Here is a 19,495-nt window from a genome sequence, read left to right on the forward strand (position 1 = left end):
GGAGAAAGAAAAAGCAGTAGCAGCAGCAGCATCAAAAGCAGCATTAGCAACAGCAACATCATAGATTCTAAAACTGTCATAATGCAGAGATTGGACGGTCCTTCACATGAAGACAGTGTGGACATTGTGAAGTATCTCAGTGTTCTCCAATAATGTTAAGCTTCTTTGGTCTTATCTTTGCTTGATTACATCTTTGCCTTTCCAGTGAGGTTATGAACTGCTTGAGATCATGATTATTTTAGTAGACTAAGAATGTTTATTTTTCTTTATGTAAGAATAATACATGCTCATTGAAAAGAAAGTAAAAATACATGAAGAAACATTCGAATTCCAGTAATTTTTTTCCTTTCAAATATTACTCATCTCTTCTTCAGTGATTTTCTTCTTAGATATATGTTTTCAATACTGGTATTATATTACACATATAAGCAGTGTCACATGTCATAAATATTCCTGTTTATATTAACATATACAAAATTCTTAATTGTAACCGTTCTCTTATTATTGAATATATACATTGATGATATTCTTTCACTATCTAAATCAAGCTGTGAAACACTTTTGTTCGTAAGTATTTTTCTGGTTCTTTTTTTGTACTGTGCTAGGATGTGTGAACTCATGGCTTCACACTTTCTGCCAGCTGTTTTCGTTTGCAGCTTGAGCAATACCTCAAGTACAGTGCTTTTGCTGGTCAATTGGAGGTTAGAGTCTTACAGACTCTTCTGTCTAGGCTGGCTTTGAACCTCAGTCCTCAGATCTCAGCCTACCAAGTAGGTAGGATTATGAGTGTGAGCCACATGCACCCAGCTGATTATTTTATAGGGAAAAAAATATTTAGGAGGAATCTTTCTGAGCCCAGAGGTCCAAACATTTTTTAATGCTCTTAAGACTTCCAAATTGATTTCCAGAATGATTAAATCAAGTCCCACCCCAATAAACTCAGAGTCCTTATCTACACTTGGATTAAAAAAGTGCTAAAGGTTTTTTATTTTATTATTATTATTTTTTTGGGGGGTCCGGTTGTGGGGCCTGAACTCTGGGCCTGGGCGCTGTCCCTCAGCTCTTCAGCTCAAGGGAAGCGCTCTACCACAGACTTTCTTGCCTAAGCTGGCTTTGAACCATGATACACAGATCTCAGCTTTCTGAGTAGCTAGGATTACAGGCGTGAGCCACCAGCACCCAGCCACACACTGTGCCTTTTGGGCCACTCCCTCAGCCTTCTCTTGCATGCCTGAGCTAGCTTGGATCGTGGTCTATTTGGTTACACTTTACACAACACCTAGGTTGCTAAGCACATGCTACTGCATCCCACTGTTGACTGAGACAGGGGTCTTGAATTTTTGTCTGGGGTATCCTAGGATCTTAGCCTCCCAATCTCTATTTCTTGAGTAGCTAGGATTGCAGGTGTGTGCCACTGGTACCTGGTTAAGGCTAATGCTTTTTAGTATAATAATCTTTCATTTACAATTCTACTATGAATTAATTGTTCATGCCTCTTGCCCATTTTTCCATTGGGATTTTAATTTTCTTAGTAGTTTCTATGAGATTTAAAAAACATTTTATTCTAATCATAGAACATTACAATATAAATAATAAATACACTGCAAATGTACCATGGATTATTACTTAATTATCATAGGGACTTTTTGAGAAGCAAACCAGAGGCTGACTCTTCCTTTTTTGCTACCCAGGACACAGCTGGGCAGGAGCGATACCGGACTATCACCACAGCCTATTACCGTGGGGCTATGGGCTTCATCCTTATGTATGACATCACCAATGAGGAGTCCTTCAATGCTGTCCAGGACTGGTATGAAACATATTCATTCAATTGTTTGCTTATAAAACTTTGTGAAAACCTAACATGTCCTAGGTCCCCTGTTATGTGTTAGGGAACCCCAGATGAATCAGACATGGTTTCTGATATCAAGAAATTCTCAGATTAGAAGTCAGATCAGGAATCAGATGATGAAAATATCATGTGACAGGTACAGCCATGAAATAAGATATTAAAATTATGAGAACATAGAGGAAATCTCTGATCTAGTTTAGAGAGTCAAGGGAGGTAACTTGGGGCTGATGGCACATTTGCTGCACTTTGTACAATGAACAGGAAATAGCTTGAGGGACAAATGGATAAAAATTTCCAGAAAAATATACAGATGTGCAAAAATATGAGAAGGTAGGTGGGTTATGGAGGGTTTTGTAATGATAGCATTTGAATTGGGAATCAACTAAATTTTGTTTTAGAAAGATTACTCTGGCTGTGGTGGAAAGTAAGTCCTATAGCACTTCTTTTTCCCTGAGCAGGGTTTAGGAACCAAGAACACATCCAGTGTAAGTTCATAGAGGTTTAATTGGCACTGGGAATCAGCATAGCACCTCAGTCAACCTCTTTTCTCCTTTTCTATCTTCCTTTTTAATAACTTTTTCCCTCTACTTCCTTCTTTCTCCTTTCTTTCCACTATTTCCCTCTTCACTTTTATCTCCTAGTCCTGGTTTTCTCCCCACTCTCTGTCCATCTTCTCTCATCATATCTCTCCTGGAGTGATTAGCTCTTTGTCTCCACACTGCTCATTCCCTGTTGGCTGTGACCCCTTTCCTTTTCTCCATTAGTGTCTGTTCATTCCTCTGAGGGAACACAGTGACTTTAACACCTGGTGATGATTTCTCCAAGAATAACCTGAGCTTGTTGCTAATTTGAAAACTGAGTGAAGATCGAGTAGGAGGAAGGAGGAAACTGAAAGGAAGTAGGATGGAGAGATAGGAAGAGTTGACTGTAGATACCTACCTTGAGTCTGAAGATTGAGTGTCCATCTCTCTCAAGCCCAAACTTTGAATTCTGCCTCTGTCATTTGGTCTTACCCTAACTGTCACCCACCATCCAAACTCAAGTGCCCAGAATAGACCTGGCTCTTTATGAGCCCATAACAAAAGATGATTGAATTAATTTCATCCGTTAAGAGAATGTCTTCTCAACTGAGGGTCACTGGCTCATGCCTGCAATCCTAGCTACTCAAAAGACTGAGATCTGGGGCTGGGAAGGTGGCTCAGTGGTAGAGTGCTTGCCTTGCATGCACGAGGTCCTGGGTTCAATTCCTCAGCATCACATAAGCAGGAAAAAAAAAGCCAGATATGGAGCTGTGGCTCAAGTGGTAGAGTGCCAGCCTTGAGCTGAAGAGCTGAGGGACAGTGCCCAGGCCGAGCTAAGACCCCATGACTGGCAAAACAAACAAAACAAATCAAAACACAAAGACTGAGTTCTGAGTAAGACAATTCCAAACCAGCCTGGGCAGGAACCTATGAAACTCTTTTTTTTTTTTTTTTTTTTTTTTGGGTCCGGTTGTGGGGCCTGAACTCTGGGCCTAGGCGCTGTCCCTCAGCTCTTCAGCTCAAGGCTACACTCTACCACTTGAGCCACAGCGCCACTTCCGGCTTTTTTCTTTTTGCTTATGTGGTGCTGAGGAATCGAGCCCAGGGCCTCAGGCATGCAAGGCAAGCGCTCTACCACTGAGCCACCTTCCCAGCCCCCTATGAAACTCTTATCTCCAATTAACTATTAAAAAGCCAGAAATGGAGCTTGGTCCCAAAGGGTAGAATGCTAGCCTAGAGCATATAAGCCCAGAGACAGCACTCAGGCCCTAAAAGTTCAAGTTCCAATACACGGGCATACATGCGCATGCACACATGGAAGTTTGTGATGGAACCAGCTCTAGGAGCAAGGTCAGTAATAGGTACAAGTTGCAGGTAGGGTTCAGTTAGTTACAATGCTGGTGTCAGGACCAGATTCAAGATCTGCTTCATATTAGCTATTTACTGATCCAGTTGATTCATTCACTGATACCCTGTCTGCTCTGTGCTGATGCTGTCATACCAAAGATGAATAGGTCTGCATCTGCCCTCAAGGAGAGACAAATAAATATATTCAAGTATAAAAGGTGCCATGATGCAGGTGTAGGAGACCAAAGGGGAAAATAATTATTTTCACATGATAAAGTGGTTGGATTTAAGAGGCCTGTTCTCAACAAAAAGATGCCTATAATGTTAAGATCTTATTTTATTCCCTCTCTTAAAATCATGCTTCTCATTACAAAAGTAATACCTGCTCACTTGAAAACTTTGAAAAGTAAAAACATTTGGAAGCTATTAACTTTTTAAAAAAATTATTATATAGGCGATGTACAGAGGGGTACAGCTACATAAGTCAGGTAAAGAGTACATTTCTTTTTGGACAGTATCATCCCTTTCCTCCTTGGGTCCTGTCATGGGGCCTGGGCGCTGTCCCTCAGCTCTTCAGCTCAAGGCTAGTGCTCTACCACTTGAGCCACAGCGCCACTTCCAGCTTTTTTTCTTTTTGCTTATGTGATGCTGAGGAATCGAACTCAGGGCCTCATGCGTGCAAGGCAAGCGCTCTACCAACTGAGAAGGTATTTTTTAAAGTTCCATAATAATCCTATATGAAGGAAGCCACTGCTATATTTTGGTTTCTGGACGGAATCATGATCTGAAGACCTCAGTGGAGGTTTATGAATCACAGAGGAGGAAGTAGAGACCAGTAGGAGCTCAGGAATCCTGAGAAGGCTTCCACAAGGAATTGTGGAATCAGCACTAGGCCTTGGAGGATGGACTAGTTGTGAGGCAGGGATTTCTAGTATAGGCAAAGGCACAGCCATGGAAGAACATCATGAGGGATGACTAAGAAGATGTATGGAACTGGGAGAAAGTAAAGGAAGGGATGACACTGACCAAACAAAAAAGAAAAGAAACATGCACTGGGCGCCAGTGGCTTACGCCTGTAATCCAAGCTACTCAGAAGGCCAGAACTGAGGATCATGGTTCAAAGCCAGACCGGGCAGGAAAGTCTGTGATACTCTTATCTCCAATAAACCACTCAGAAAACCAAAAGTGGTGCTGTGGCTCAAGTGGTAGAGCACTAGCCTTGAGCTCAAGAGCTGAGGGACAGCGCCCAGGCTCAGAGTTCAAACCCCACTACCGACCAAAAAATAAAAGAAAAAGAAAAGAAACATGCTCATTACCAGACTTATGAAATGGTAGCCCCTCTGTACAACACCTTAATAACAATAAAATTATTTCTCAAAAAGAAAAAAGCTGTGCTGGGAAGGTGGCTCAATGGTAGAGTGCTTGCCTTGCATGCATGAGGCCCTGGGTTTGATTCTTGAACAACACATAAGCAGAAAAAGCTGGAAGTGGAGCTGAGGCTCAAGTGGTAGAGTGTTAGTGGACAGCTGAAGAGCTGAGGGACAGCACCCAGACCCAGAGTTCAGGACCCACGACTGACAAAAAACAAAACAAAACAAAAAGAAAAAGGAAAAAAAAGAAAAAGGCTTATGGAGCAATATAATGATTGATGAGGCTGGAAAGACAGGGTATGAATGTACTTGGTCATGTGGGTAGTCAAGGTCCGGATAAGACTTTTTTTTTGTGAGTCCTGGGACTTGAACTCAGGACCTGGGCACTGTCCCTGACCTGGGCACAGTGCCACTTCTGTTTTTTTCTGTTTATGTAGTACTGAGGAATTGAACCTAGGGCTTCGTGCATGCTAAGTCAGCACATTAAGCCACATTCCCAGTCCCCAGAGAAGACTTTTAAGAAAGGATACATCATGATCAGATACATGCATTGGAAAGAGCCCTCTGCTCAGTGAGGAGATAGATCTTCAGATATAAGAGGGTACCAAAGAAGTGACTGAGGTTTTTTTGTTAAGACGGCTTAGGGGCCAGCATATGTGACATCCAGTGGGTGCAAGTATATCTATGACTATCCCTGAGCTGAATTAATTGGCAGTATCTAGCGATAGGTATTGCTAGATCTGTGGAAAGAAGACTGTTTCTTTAATTTTTCAGTCGTCTTCTTCTGACACAGGAGGGTGTGTATATTAGTCTGAGCTGTTAAAACAAGAATACCATAGAGGGGCTGGGAAGGTGGCTCAGTGGTAGAGTGCTTGCCTTGCATGCATGAGGCCCTGGGATCAATTCCTTATCACCACATAAGCAGAAAAAGCCGCAAGTGGCGCTGTGGCTTAAGTGGTAGAGTGCTAGCCTTGAACTGAAGACCTGTGGGACAGCACCCAGGCCCAGAGTTCAGACCGCACGAATACCATAGATTGTGTTGATACGTGACCAACATTTATTTCTCACAGTTCTAGAGGCTGAGAAGTCTGAGCTCAGGTTGCCAGCAGAACCAGTGTTTGAGGACAACTGCCTTCTTGTGTTATTACATCGTCTGGAAAGAGATACAGAGAGTGGGGGAGGGAGGGAGAGGATAGAGTTTTAGTCTCTTTATCTTCTTAGAAGGATGCTAATAGCATTTATTAGTGGCTCTATCCTCATGACATAATCACCTCTGAAAGGTCCTATCTTCAAATGCAATCATATTGGGATTTAGGTTTCAACATGTGCATATTTGGTCAGGGAGACATGACTTTCAGCCCATAGCGGCATGATTAACACATTTATCCCCATCTCTTCTTAGGGCTACTCAGATCAAGACCTACTCCTGGGACAATGCTCAGGTTATTCTGGTGGGGAACAAGTGTGACATGGAAGAGGAGAGGGTTGTCCCCACTGAGAAGGGCCGACTTCTTGCAGAGCAGCTGGGTATGTGAATAACACATGCGCACATGTGCACATAGAAGTGGAATGAGCGGGTATTTTTGTATTTGTGACATTATATGTATTGTGATTGTGTATAATTTACTCATGTGCTCAATGTCTATTCTTTTTGTTTTGTAAGATGTATCTATAGTCTTATGCTTGTGACTTTAAGCACTTCATTTATGATAATTATATATTTTGTTATATTGAATATATACATAAATGTTAAATTTATGAACACTATTTTTTCTATCAGTTCCTTCTACAAGGTAGGAGGTATCTTATTTAAAAACAACCATAGTATAGAGGATCAGGTGTGGTGGCACATACCTATAAGTCCGACTATTTGGTAGGCAGAGGGAGTAGAAGGATTATAGTTTTAGTCTGGCTCTGGAAAGAAGTACAAGTCTCCATTTGAAAACTAGGCTAGGGGGATGGGAATGTGGCTTAGTGGTAGAGTGCTTGCCTTGCATGCCTGAAGCCCTGGGTTTGATTCCTCAGTACCACATAAGCAGAAAAAGCCAGCTGTGGTGCTGTGGCTCAAGTGGTAGAGTGCTAGCTTTGAGCAAAAGAAGCTCAGGGACAAGTGCCTAAGCTCTGAATTCAAGCCCCAGGACTGGCAAACAACAAACCAACCAACAAACAACTAAACTAAAGTAAAAAGGATTAAGGGTATGGATAAAGTAGTAGAACAGTTGCCAAGCAAACATGGGCCCTAAGTTTAAACCCCAGTACTGCCAAAAAATAAGTAAATTTAAAACATTATCATGGAATAGCAATTAAAAATGGGAAAATTTTAGCAAAAGAAAAACAAATGTGGGAGAAAAATATGGGGAAACCAGAGTGAGGTAAGTATATATGTCATAAGTAGACACTTGCAACGATCAGACTAAAATATCATCTTTGAGCTTGTGTGTGTGTGTGTGTGTGTGTGTGTGTGTATGTGTGTTTGTGTGTGTGTGTGTGTGTGTGTGTGTGTGTGTGTGTGTGTGTGTGTGTGTGTGTGTTGAGGCTTGAACTCTGGGCCTGGCTATTATCCCTGAGTTTTTTTGCTCAAGTAGCACTCTACTACTTGAGCCACAGCTTTATGTCTGTTTATGTCTGTTTTTTTGGTGTTTAATTGGAGATAAGTCTCAGGAACTTTCCTGCCAGGGTTGGCTTCTAATCAATATCCTCAAATCTCAGCCTTCTGAGTAGTAAGGATTACAGGCATAAGCCACCAGCACCTGACTGAAGTGAGATTAATTCTTAGTTCATGGATTAAGGAGTCACTTTTAATAAGACCTTAATGAATTGGTCAGAGTTGGGTAGCATATCTTGTCCTATACAACTTCCTGAACTTTCCTCTATTGCTTATCAGAACCTATTTGCACAATTATCTCTCTTTGTAGCCCCTGAGAACAGAGAATATGTCTGAGCTGTTTCATCTCAAGCATTCAGCACTGGGCAGATAGTCATTAATACATTTTACATAGTCATTGCAAAGTAATTATTGCACACATACTCTGAGATAGGGTCTGTTTTAGTACTTAGGATGTAATTAAAGGTGAGCAGACATCCTAATGTCATGGAACTAATAAAGGAGACATTAAACAAAAATATAAATAAAAATTGTCTAAATGGGTGAATAATATGGTATGTGAATTATATTTCAATAGAGCTGTTAATTGGAATATATTCTGTTCAGGATTTGTTATTACAAAAGCTGGGTGCCAGTGGCTCATGCCTGTAATCCTAGCTACTCAGGAGGCTGAGATCTGAGGATCATGGTTCAAAGCCAGCCTGGTCAGGAAAGTCCATGAGACTCTTCTCTCCAATAAACCACTAGATTAATTTTTCTGTTTGTTTTTTTTTTGTCGGTCATGGGGCTTGAACTCTGGGCTTGGACACTGTCTTTGCACTCTTCAGCTCAAGGCGAGCGCTCTACCACTTGAGCCACAGCGCCACTTCTAGTTTTCTGGAGATCTCACAGACTTTCCTGCCAGGGTTAGCTTCAAATTGTGATCCTCAGATCTTAGCCTTCTGAGTAGCTAGGATTACAGGTGTGAGCCACCTGTGCCTGGCCAAACTAACTTTTCTTTAAAAATAGCATTTATTAAATCATGTAACTGGAAAGATCACTAGTCCTAGGACTCAATTGCAATGTACATTTATGATGTTGTATGGTATTAACACAATATGCTGCATAACAATTCTCTTTGCCTTTCACTTGTTCTCCTAACCTGTGAGAGTAGCCCAGCCTCTGTAACACCATTATCATCAGTGCAGTAAATCAGTGCTTCTACTGATGAAGCTGAGTCCAGGCTACACATGAGCTGTGGCAGATCTTGTGTCTATTTTTGCACTTTAAGATTTAACTTTTCTCAAGCCATTTAAGTAATAGGTGGCAAGCCCAGGTTTGCATCAGAATCTTAATGCTCTCATTATATCATCTAGTAATGTTTTCCCCCAAGAACCTACCATAGTTTTTCCTCAAATTCTTACCCTTAGTGATATTAGTGAGAATATTCTTGATTATGTTGAATGCTTAATCTGAATGAGCTTACACCCTAAAGGTCTATTTCTTGTGTAAGTCTTGTGACTTTTTTTTTTTTTTTTTTTTTGTCGGTCATGAGGCTTGAACTCTGGGCCTGGGTGCTGTCCCTCAGCACTTCAGCTCAAGGCTAGAGCTCTAGCCCTTAAGCCACATGGCCACTTCCGGTTTCCTGAGTGGTTTATTGGAGATAAGAGTATCACAGACTTTCCTGACTGGGCTGGCTTTGAACCGTGATCCTCAGATCTCAGCCTCCTGAATAGCTAGGATTACAGGCATGAGCCACCAGAGCCCGGCTCTTGTGACTTTTTACTCTGGGAACCAGAATAAAAATGTGTTGGCCAGGTGCCAGTGGCTCATGCCTGTAATCCTAGCTACTGAGGAGGCTGAGATCTGAAGATCACATTTCAAAGCCAGCCCAGGCAGGAACGTCCATGAGACTCTTATTTCCAGTTAGCCCCCAGAAAACCAAAGTGGCACTGTGGCTCAAGTGGTAGAGCACTAGTCTTGAGCTGAAGAGCTGAGGGACAGGGCCCAGGCCCAGAGTTCTGGCCCCATGACCAACCCCCATCCCCCCCCACCACCAAAAAAAAGAGAAGTGTGTTGAAGTATGGTTTTAAAGCTTTCATCAGGATTGTATAGCTTTACTTTTAACCAAAGCAAGTCACATAACCTGATGTTGATAGAGTGAGAGATCTAGTTGCTCCTCTCACAGGAGACACTGCAAGCCAGTTAGCACTAGGTGGTGATGTAAAAATCCCAATATGCCATCATCATCAAACATTTGAAGGGCCCTGGGGACATAGGTGAACAAGTTCTTAGCCCTTAAGAATTCTCTTTGAAGCCGGGAGATGGTGGCTCATGCCTGTAATCCTAACTACTCAGGAGGCTGAGATCTAAGGATCTCTCCTCAAAGCCAGCCTGAGCAGGAAAGTGTGTGGGACTCTTGTCTCCATAAATTACTTTGAAAAAGCCAGAATAGGCACTGTGGTGCAAGTGGTAGAGTGCTAGCCTTGAGCACAGAGAGACTCAGGGACAGAGGCCAGGCCCTGAGTTCAAGCCCTGGGACCAGCAAAAGAAAAAAAAAAGAATTCTTTTCTATCAAGGAAACAAAATTATAAGGAAAAAACTACATTCTTTAGTAGATGGCTATATCAGTCCTTAGCCTTCTACATATGTCTCATTCATTCTTTTCTTTGGGGAGTTGGGGTGGGTTGGTCATTGGGCCTGAACTCTGGGCCTGGGCGCTGTCCCTGAGCTCTTCAGCTCAAGGGTAGAGCTCTACCGCTTGAGTCACAGTGGCACTTCTGGCTTTTTCTGCTTATGTGGTACTGAGGAATTGAACCCAGGGACTCATGCATGCAAGGCAAACACTCTACCATTAAGCCACCTTCCCAGCCCCAGTTTCATTCATTCTTGATCCTTCTGCAAATCTCCCCTTTACCTTTCTACAGCAAAGAAGGGATTGACTTTTGCAGATGGGTTTCCAGAGTCTTGTAACTATGGTTTCTGTTTGAGCTTAACCAAGAGGCAAGTGGTTGAAGATGAAGGAAAGGGAGAATCCTGGACATACTCCTCCCCACATTTTGGATGACGATTTCAGTGAGGGCTACTCTTCTTCTTCTTCCTCTCCTCCTCCTCCTCCTCCTTCTTCTTTTTTGGTCGATTGTGGGGCTTGAACTCTGGGCTTAGGTGCTGTCCCTGCACTCTTCAGTTGCAAGGTGAGCGCCCTACAGCTTGAACCACAGCGCCACTTCCGATTTTCTAGTGGTTTATTGAAGATAAGAGTCTCACAGACTTTCCTGCCCGGGCTGGCTTTGAACTGCGATCCTCAGATCTCAGCCTCCTGAGTAGCTAGGATTACAGGCGTGAACCACTGGTGCCCGGCTTCTTCTTTTTTTTAATTTTTTTTAAAGCAAAGTAACATTCTTTATGTAGGCTTAAAATGAAGTCTGCAAAGAGGAAAAATTATATAAAATATCTAATAACACATTATATGGTCAAAGATACTGACTTCTCCCACAAATTAAATCAAGAAATAGGTTCAAGGAAGGGAGGGGACTACTCTCTTACCTGACTCCATGCCCCCCTTGCTCCAGCTTCCTTTGCTCTGGTAATGCTAGTTTCTGCTAATGGTAATCTCTCGTTTCCTCTAGTTTGTTTGGCTTTTCAATTCTTTGATCACCTATATAACCAATCCGACATAAAGGCTAAGAATACTTCTCATTTTCTTGGTTGAAATTTGACTGAGTTGTGCAAAGCGCCACTGGAGCATGGAGGGGCAGGTACATTATATGTTCTGTGTTGGGTTGGGAAGACAGAGGAGATGAGAAAGAGTGCTATCTGGGATCAGAAATTCCATAGTTAAGTAGTGAATATGATTAGGTATAAGAACTAGAGAGGAATAGTATGAGCACAAGCACAAAATGAGGACACATTAATGTTTCTAGAGCATAGTGTGAGCCAAGCATAGTGTGAAACAAAAATTATGAAGCTGGAGCAGTAAATAGAGTCCAGAGTCCACAGCATTGCTGTGGCTTGGGTGTAGTTTGAGTGTCTCTGAGGGCTTATGTCTCTAGGGTGATCATGTTGGAAGGTAGTGAAACCTTTAAGAGGAGGAGCCTAGGGCTGGAGATACAGCTACTGTGGTAGAGAGCCTACCTGGTAAAGCCCTGAGTTCAAGTTCAGTCCCCAGTTCCACAAATAACTAATAATAAGATAAAAGAAGTAGATCCTAGTGGGATGGCATTAGGTTCACTGGAATGTGCTATCTGAAGTTAATTTTGGGGATGTCCTTTGAATCTTGTTAAGAGGGTTGTTATAAAAATAGCAACTCTGCCCCCACCCAGCTTTCTCTGTTTCATGGCTCAAGATCTAGTCTTGCTCCATATAAGCTCTTGACATTGCTATTGGCCATGAGATGATAAGGCTAAAGGGAAACCTTCCCCACAGAGTTATGCTATGTGCTCTTTGGACTTCGAGCCTCCTGACCTGTGAACCAAATAAATCTGTTTTCTTCATAATTTGTGTCAGGTATTTTGTTATAGGATTAAAAAGCTCACTAATACAAGGGTTTTGGCTTTAAGTCAATGGGGCTGATATGAAATTGATGATGCATCCTTTAGTGGGGTTTTTTTTTTGGCAATACCGAATCAGTTTTTTATGCTTGTTAATGGCAAGTGTTCTATCTCTTGAGACACAGCTCCCACCCCCATTTTCAGTTCTAATGACACAAACCCAAGTCAAAATAGTTCAAGCTTTAAGGAATGGTATAGCTGAAACAAAATAAATGGGGAGGTTACTGAAGAGCAGATTGGACAGATTGTTCATATGATACTCAAAGTACCTTAGAACGAGAATAAACCCAGGGTGGAAAACTATCAGTGACCAAAGGGGTATGAGTTGAAGATTAATACATAATAGAGATGAGTTGTTAGAGTAGGATGACAAAGGGATTTGAATATAATGATACTGGAGAAATGTTTTGGAGAAGTGATTTTAACTGGTTGGAAGTTTCCAAATAGAATCTGAAATCAAGTTCAGAAACAGGCAATGAGGACAGAGTCTGTGGATCAGTAGCAGCTGTCTTTAGGCTGAATAGGTAAATGATCATTTTGGAGGATGAAGGAGCATCTTAGCTTAAGTAAGAATTGGACTCCACTAAAGATAGCAGAAATCCATTGTTCTGAAGCCAATTAGGAGGAAGGGACAAGGTGGGGGTGTGGGGGGTGGCTACTCTGCTTAATTGGTTGTCATCTCCCTGGCCTCATGCCTGAGCTCCTTATTAATGAACCTGAGAGAAAGGTTACCACCTGTGCTTACTAATGAAGTGCTGTCCAGTCCTCTGACAGTAATTAGGTGAAGGCGCATTCAGGGGTTATTCTAAGCAAAAGAGATCTCTGAGCTGATTAGACTCATAAGCTGGTAACTTGAGTCAGAGTTTTCATACTTTGGGTGCCTTTGAGAGGATCCTGAAGATTTCTCTTTGGGATAATTTTTGAGCTCTCTAGTTTATGTCCTACTGACTCATCTGTTACCACTTTTGGCTTTTCTTTTTCCTTTTTCTCTTTCTTCCTTGCTTGCTTGCTTGCTTTCCCTCCTTCCTTTCCTTCCTTCCTTCCTTCCTTCCTTCCTTCCTTCCTTCCTTCCTTCCTTCCTTCCTTCCCTCCCTCTTTCTTTCTTTCTTTCTTTCTTTCTTTCTTTCTTTCTTTCTCTCTCTCTCTCTCTCTCTCTCTCTCTCTCTCTCTCTCTCTCTCTCTCTCTCTCTCTCTCTCTCTCTCTTCTTTCTTTCTTTCTTCCTTTTTTTGTCAGTTATGGGGCTTGAATTCTGGGCCTGGGTACTGTCCCTGAGCTCTTCAGCTCAAGGCTAGCACTCAACCACTTGTGCCACAATGCCACTTTCAGCTTTTTCTGTTTATATGGTGCTGAGGAATGGAACCCAAAGCCTCATGCATGTGAAGCAAGCACTCTACCACTGAGCCACCTTCCCAGCCCTGACTTTTCTTTTCTTATGGTCCTTCTAGCCGAATAACCAAGCTGTCCTTACCAGGTGTGCTATCCATGCATTTGCTCAGACATACACTCATAATCCCATGTCTGTGACTTATACCTTAATAAGCAACTGCTTCTTCAAGGAGCCTTTTCTGGCCATTGGTAGGTGTATCCTCTATGTCCTGACAATCCTTAGCTTCCCATTGTTTTGGCACTTATCACTCTACTATTATCAATGTGTCTAAGTGACTCACATGTCCCCCGTTCCTATCATATGATCTGCCATGCTTAAGCTGAACTTTCATAACCTCTTACTGTCTTCATCACAACCATGTTCTTAATGCTCTTTCTTATCTCCTTCATTCAGCCAACATTCACCAACCACCTTCCCCTCAAACTGGTATCAGGGTGTCAGGCCCAGACTCTGCTCAGGTAGCACCCAGTCAAATGGACTTTTAGTACAGGGCTAACAAGTGTATAGCAGAGAGAAGCCCAAAGGGAAATGAAGATCTATATCAAAGAAAGTCCTTCAGAAGGCCAGGCCCTGGTGGGTCATGCCTATAATCTAGCTACTCAGGAGGCTGAGATCTGAAGATTGCTGTTCAAAGCCAGCCCCAGCAGGAAAGTCTGTGAAACTTTTTTTTTTTTTTTTGTCGGTCGTGGGGCCAGAACTTGGCCTGGGCACTGTCCCTCAGCTTTTCAGCTCAAGGCAAGAGCTCTACTACTTGAGCCATAGCACCACTTCCAGCTTTTTCTGCTTATGTGGTACTGAGGAATCAAACCCAGGGCCTGATGCATGCAAGGCAAGCACTCTACCACTGAGCTACCTTCCCAGCCCCAGTGAAACGTTTATCTGCAATTAACCCTCCAAAAATCAGAAGTGGTACTCTGGTAAAGCACTAGCCTTGAGCAAAAAAGTCTCAGGGACAGCACCCAGGCCGAGTTCAAGCACAACAACTGACAAAGAAAGAAAGACAGAAAATCCTTCAGAATGAGAAGTCAGTTAGGGGAAGAGTTTTGCTCAGTTCTAACATCAAGAATATGTTTCAGTTCTAACATCGAGATGTTAGAACTAACTTCAGAAAGATGCTTTCTCCACTCATCTATTGCTACTCTCATCCTCTCCTGTATCTCTACAGGCTCTCTGGTTCCTCCAACTGGGTTAGAATGTTACATCTTATTCCATTACTGTTCCACATGAGACAGACAAGGAAGCAGAAAGGTAGACACCTTGGTTTGTACCTCATCTCTGAGCCTTAAAGTCACATGCAGTAGGTTCTGCCTTATTCTACCTCTCTCATAGAGGTTTGTTTTTTTGTTTGTTTTTGTCAGTTGTGGGGTTTGAAATCTGGACCATGGAGCTATCCCTGAGCTCTTCACCTCAAGGCAAGCACTCTACCTCTTGAGCCACAACACCACTTCCAGTTTTCTGAGTGGTTTATTGGAGGTAAGAGTCTCATGGACTTTCCTGCCCAGGCTGGTTTTGAATTGCAGTCCTCAAATCTCAGCCTCTTGAGTAGCTAGGATTATAGGCAGGAGCTACCGGTATCTGGCTTCCCTCACAGAGGTTTAAAGATCATATTTGTGAACTGGTAAGAACTATGCAGAACCAGGCACCAGTGGCTCATGCCTGTAATCCTAGCTACTCAGAAGGCTGAGATCTGAGGATTGTGGTTCAGACCAGGCAGGAAAGTCCATGAGACTCTTACCTCCAAAAAACCACTCAGAAAACTGGAAGTGGCTCTGTGGCTCAAGTGGTAGAGTGCTAGCTTTGAGCTGAGGAGTTGAGGGACACTGCTGGGCACTGGCGGCTCATGCCTGTAATCCTAGCTACTCAGGAGGCTGAGATCTGAGGATCGCAGTCAAAGCCAGCCTGGGCAGCAAAGTCCATGAGATTCTGATCTCCAATAAACCACCAGAAAACTGGAAGTGGCGTTGTGGCTCAAGTAGTAGAGAGCTAGCCTTGAGCTGAAAAGCTGAGAGACAGTGCCCAGGCCCTGAGTTCAAGCCTCACAACTGACAAAAAAAAAAAAAGAAAAGAAAAGAAAAAAAGAACTATGTAGATATGTAAGACTGACAATTTTACTGAGTCTCCAAGACTAGATATACTCTTCCCAGGTCCTGGAGCAATGTTAATATTTAATAAGAAGGAAAATCTCGTTTATTTGTTGATACCAAATGATGAAGAAAAACTGAGTTTCCCAGAGTGCTTAGGAGATAATGGAGAGATGAAGCTAAGACTAAGGTGGGTAGGGAAAGTGTGGGAAGAGGAATTGCCATGTATTATGTGTGCCAATCACTCACATTTAAAAAAAATATATATATATATATATATATTGTTATTACAAAGGTGATGTACAGAGGACACTCACATGCTTTTGTGCATTTACTTTTCATTTCCACCCTATGAGATAGATAATATTAATTCCATTTTACAGGATAAGGAGGTGGTGGAAAGTGATTAGGGAATATACAAAGCTAGTAATTAAAAGAGATTATATTCAAATCCAGGTTGATTCCCACCTATATAATGAATTCCCACCTGTATAATATAGCACATTCTTTCCTCAGTACAAATTTCTGATTTGGATTTGTGCTCCTGGCCTTGACCTGTATGGTTATCTTCATCTAACTGATGGTTGGTCTATTTACTGCTTTACCTGTTTACCCTTTTGTAGGTGAGCAGTACATTCCTCTACACTTGCCATAAGCCAATTAAAGACCAAGAAGTCAATTTTTGTGATATTCATTAAGGAAAATCTATATACACCAAAGCAGGCTAGGTTTCTAAGGTTTGAGGATAATGAGCCACCAGCTAGCTGCCTCCTTCATCACGTGCCCACAGTTAATTAGGACTTTTGCAGCTTGCCTTTCTCAGGTCAGGAAACAAGCCACAGGGGAGGCTGTCACTTGGAGGTGGGCTGGCAGGAGCTTCAGAGCCTTCAAACTGGGAAAGACAGAGGAAGAAAAGCCTTGATTGTACCTGGGGCTTCAGGTCTCTCTGGATGGTGGAATAATAGGGAGAAGAGTCCTTCTGCTTTGTGGGAGACTGGGAAATAAAAGAGGGAGAGAGAGAGGGTTAGAGGTGAGAGGAACAAGATGAAAGTAGAATAGAAAAACCTGTCATGACTGGAGGCTTTTGTACAGCAAATTTTCCATTGTCTCACTCAGTGCTTCCAACTGTAGGAAGATACTGTTATTATTTCTACTGACAAATAAGGAGTCTAAGAATCAGAGAGTTTAAGTGATTCAGACAGATGCAGTGTGGTGGTGCCAGTTCAATCACTGGTACTCAGATAAGAAGTAAATAGACTTGTCAAAGGAGAAAAGAATATGATTGGAGAGGAGAGAATGCAAAGCAAAAAGAGAGAAAGAGAAAGAATTTAGCAGCAGGGCTGGTATAAACTTCAGAGCCTGAACATCCCAGGACCAAGTTCACTTCCCACTAATACAGCCCATAGGTCTATGTGAGTTACACAATCTCTTGGAGCCTTCATTTTCTCCTTTGTAAATTGGTGGGAAGAATATTTATATAAGAAACCTAAGGGAAAATAAGAAAAGATAAATGAAAAAATAAGAAAAGAGAGCCTTAGTCAGGCATTCATGGTTGGTACCTGTAATCCTAATTACTCAGGAGGCTGAGATCTAAGGTTTGTGGTTAGAAGCCTTCTGGGGCAGAAAAGTCTGTGAGACTCTTATCTCTAATTAACCACCAAAAAACCTGGAAGTAGAACTGTGGCTCAAGTGGTAGAGTACTAGCCTTGAACACAAAAGTTCAGGGACAGTGCCCAGACCCTGAGTTCAAGCTCCAGGACAGGCTCTTGAAGGGAAATGGAAGATTACAGAGGGAAGGAGGGAGTGTAGTAAGAAGAGGAAGTGAGTGGTAGCAAGGACAGTAGAAAGGGCAGTTTATGCTTGTAAGGATGCTTCCAGGCTGGTGGAGGTTTCTCAGCTGGGAAGCAGCTTTGAATCAGAAAGGGCTTTATTTGTGTCTCTCTGTGTACAACCATGTTCATTGTGACATAAGGATCTCAAGAGATAAAATAGACAAGATTGTGGCATACCTCAGATGCCATTTATCTTGGTCATTTTGTTGGGGGTTTTTTGGGAGAGAGAGGAAAGATGTATAGGTTGTTTCAGCGGGCTTTAGGGATGATGAACCACGTTGAACAGAGTGAGCCAGTGTGTTGGTGTGTAGAAAGGTCAAATAAAGCTCTGCTCATCTACTGTGGCTCTTAAGGTCTTCCAGAACCCAGGCTAGCATTGGCCAGGCTAGAGATAAGAGAGAAGCAGGGCAAAGAGGAGGAAAATCCTTTATCAAAAGGTCCAGAACTAGATTGGGTATATATATATCAGTGGTAGAGTGCTTGTCTAGCAGGCATAGGGCCCTGGGTTCTCTCCCCAGCCCAGTAAAGTAACAAATAACCCCAAATTAAGGTTTCTCAGACTGGTGCTTTTATTTATCTCAGGCAAGCCAGTTTTACTTCACTAAGCCACAATGTCTGCATTAGAGATAAGGGGAAAAGAGAAATGATATTAACAGATGTGTAAATGCTTTGGAAAGTTGTAAGGTATTTATTTATGTATTTTCTCTCTCAGTAAGAACCGAATGAACTCTGGTATCAGGTGCAAGACCACATTCTCCACATTCATTAACTTGCTCAGCACTTAAAATAACTCTAAGAAGTAGGCATTTACAAATCAGGGAATTGATTTGTAAAAAGAACAAGATTGCCCAAGATTGCCAAGTAGAAGAGCCAGGTTCTGAGTCTGGCTCTAAAACCCGTGTCTTGGAAGCAGAATTCCCATGTATGGAAATAAGCTTTCTTGCTGCACTTCTGAGCCCTGGCTATATTCATCCAGTGTTCTGCTGGAGGCACAAAAAAAGTTTTAGTTGAAAAGATGGGGAAAAAAAATCTGTACCTGTCTCTTTTTTCTTCCTAGGGTTTGACTTCTTTGAAGCCAGTGCCAAGGAGAACATCAGCGTGAGACAAGCCTTTGAACGCCTGGTAGATGCCATTTGTGATAAGATGTCTGATTCGCTGGACACAGACCCCTCGGTGCTGGGCACTGCCAAGAATACCCGTCTCTCAGACACTCCACCGCTGCTGCAGCAGAACTGCTCATGCTAGGCAAGGCCTACCCACTTAACCTCCCCTCATTGTAGTCCACATGCACTTTGCTTCTCTGTTACACACTGTCCACTCTCACCCAAAGAAGCTGCATTGCTGCTGTTCTTTGCTTTCCCCGCTCCCCAACTCTAGAGTTCCCTGCAGATAGCCCCAGTTACAAATACATAGCACTAGGATAACAGCACAGGTCAGATTGTGGGTGAAGACTTGTATTACAAAAGAAAAGTTCATTTTATGAAGGAGATTCAATACAGGGACTTGGATTTTTCTGTATTTAAAACTGAGATTTCCTTCCTTCACTTACCAAAATTTCACACACACACACACACACACACACACACACACACACACACACACACACACACACACACACACACACACACACACACACACACACACTTACTTGCAGGGACTTGCCAGATGTGTAAAATGATGCCTTCCTGCACAGCTAAGCCTATTAAAGGAAACTTCCCAAAGTACAAGTTGCTTGTTTCATACCAGGATCCCTGTGGAGCTACCTTTCATTGCAAATCAAGCTTTGGCTCACAAAGCCCTGTGCCTGTTACCACGGATGCCCACAGGATCTGGGCAGTTGCTGTGGTGACAGGCCAGTGCTAATCTCTGGAGAGCTCAATCTCTAGTGAGACTGAAGGAGCAAAGGCTGAGTCAGAAACACATTTAAAAGAAAAAGATTATCTCCTGCAAAATGTCAAAGGTTCCTGCTA

General features: G+C 42.5%; 1 protein-coding gene across 1 annotated transcript in view; it reads left to right on the forward strand.

The window, feature by feature from the left end:
* Rab3b (RAB3B, member RAS oncogene family) overlaps positions 1–19,252 on the forward strand; it is a 62,706-nt gene extending 43,454 nt beyond the window's left edge. Inside the window, exons 3-5 of the mRNA XM_069987237.1 lie at positions 1,692–1,810; positions 6,493–6,617; positions 18,583–19,252. Coding sequence (XP_069843338.1) covers positions 1,692–1,810; positions 6,493–6,617; positions 18,583–18,770 — 432 coding nt within the window. The 3' untranslated portion in view covers positions 18,771–19,252. The remainder of the gene's footprint in view (positions 1–1,691; positions 1,811–6,492; positions 6,618–18,582) is intronic.
* The last annotated feature ends 243 nt before the right edge of the window (positions 19,253–19,495 follow it).

Source organism: Dipodomys merriami, unplaced genomic scaffold (genome assembly GCF_024711535.1).
Source record: "Dipodomys merriami isolate MVZ:Mamm:240054 unplaced genomic scaffold, mDipMer1.0.p SCAF_34, whole genome shotgun sequence".
Lineage (NCBI taxonomy): Eukaryota > Metazoa > Chordata > Mammalia > Rodentia > Heteromyidae > Dipodomys > Dipodomys merriami.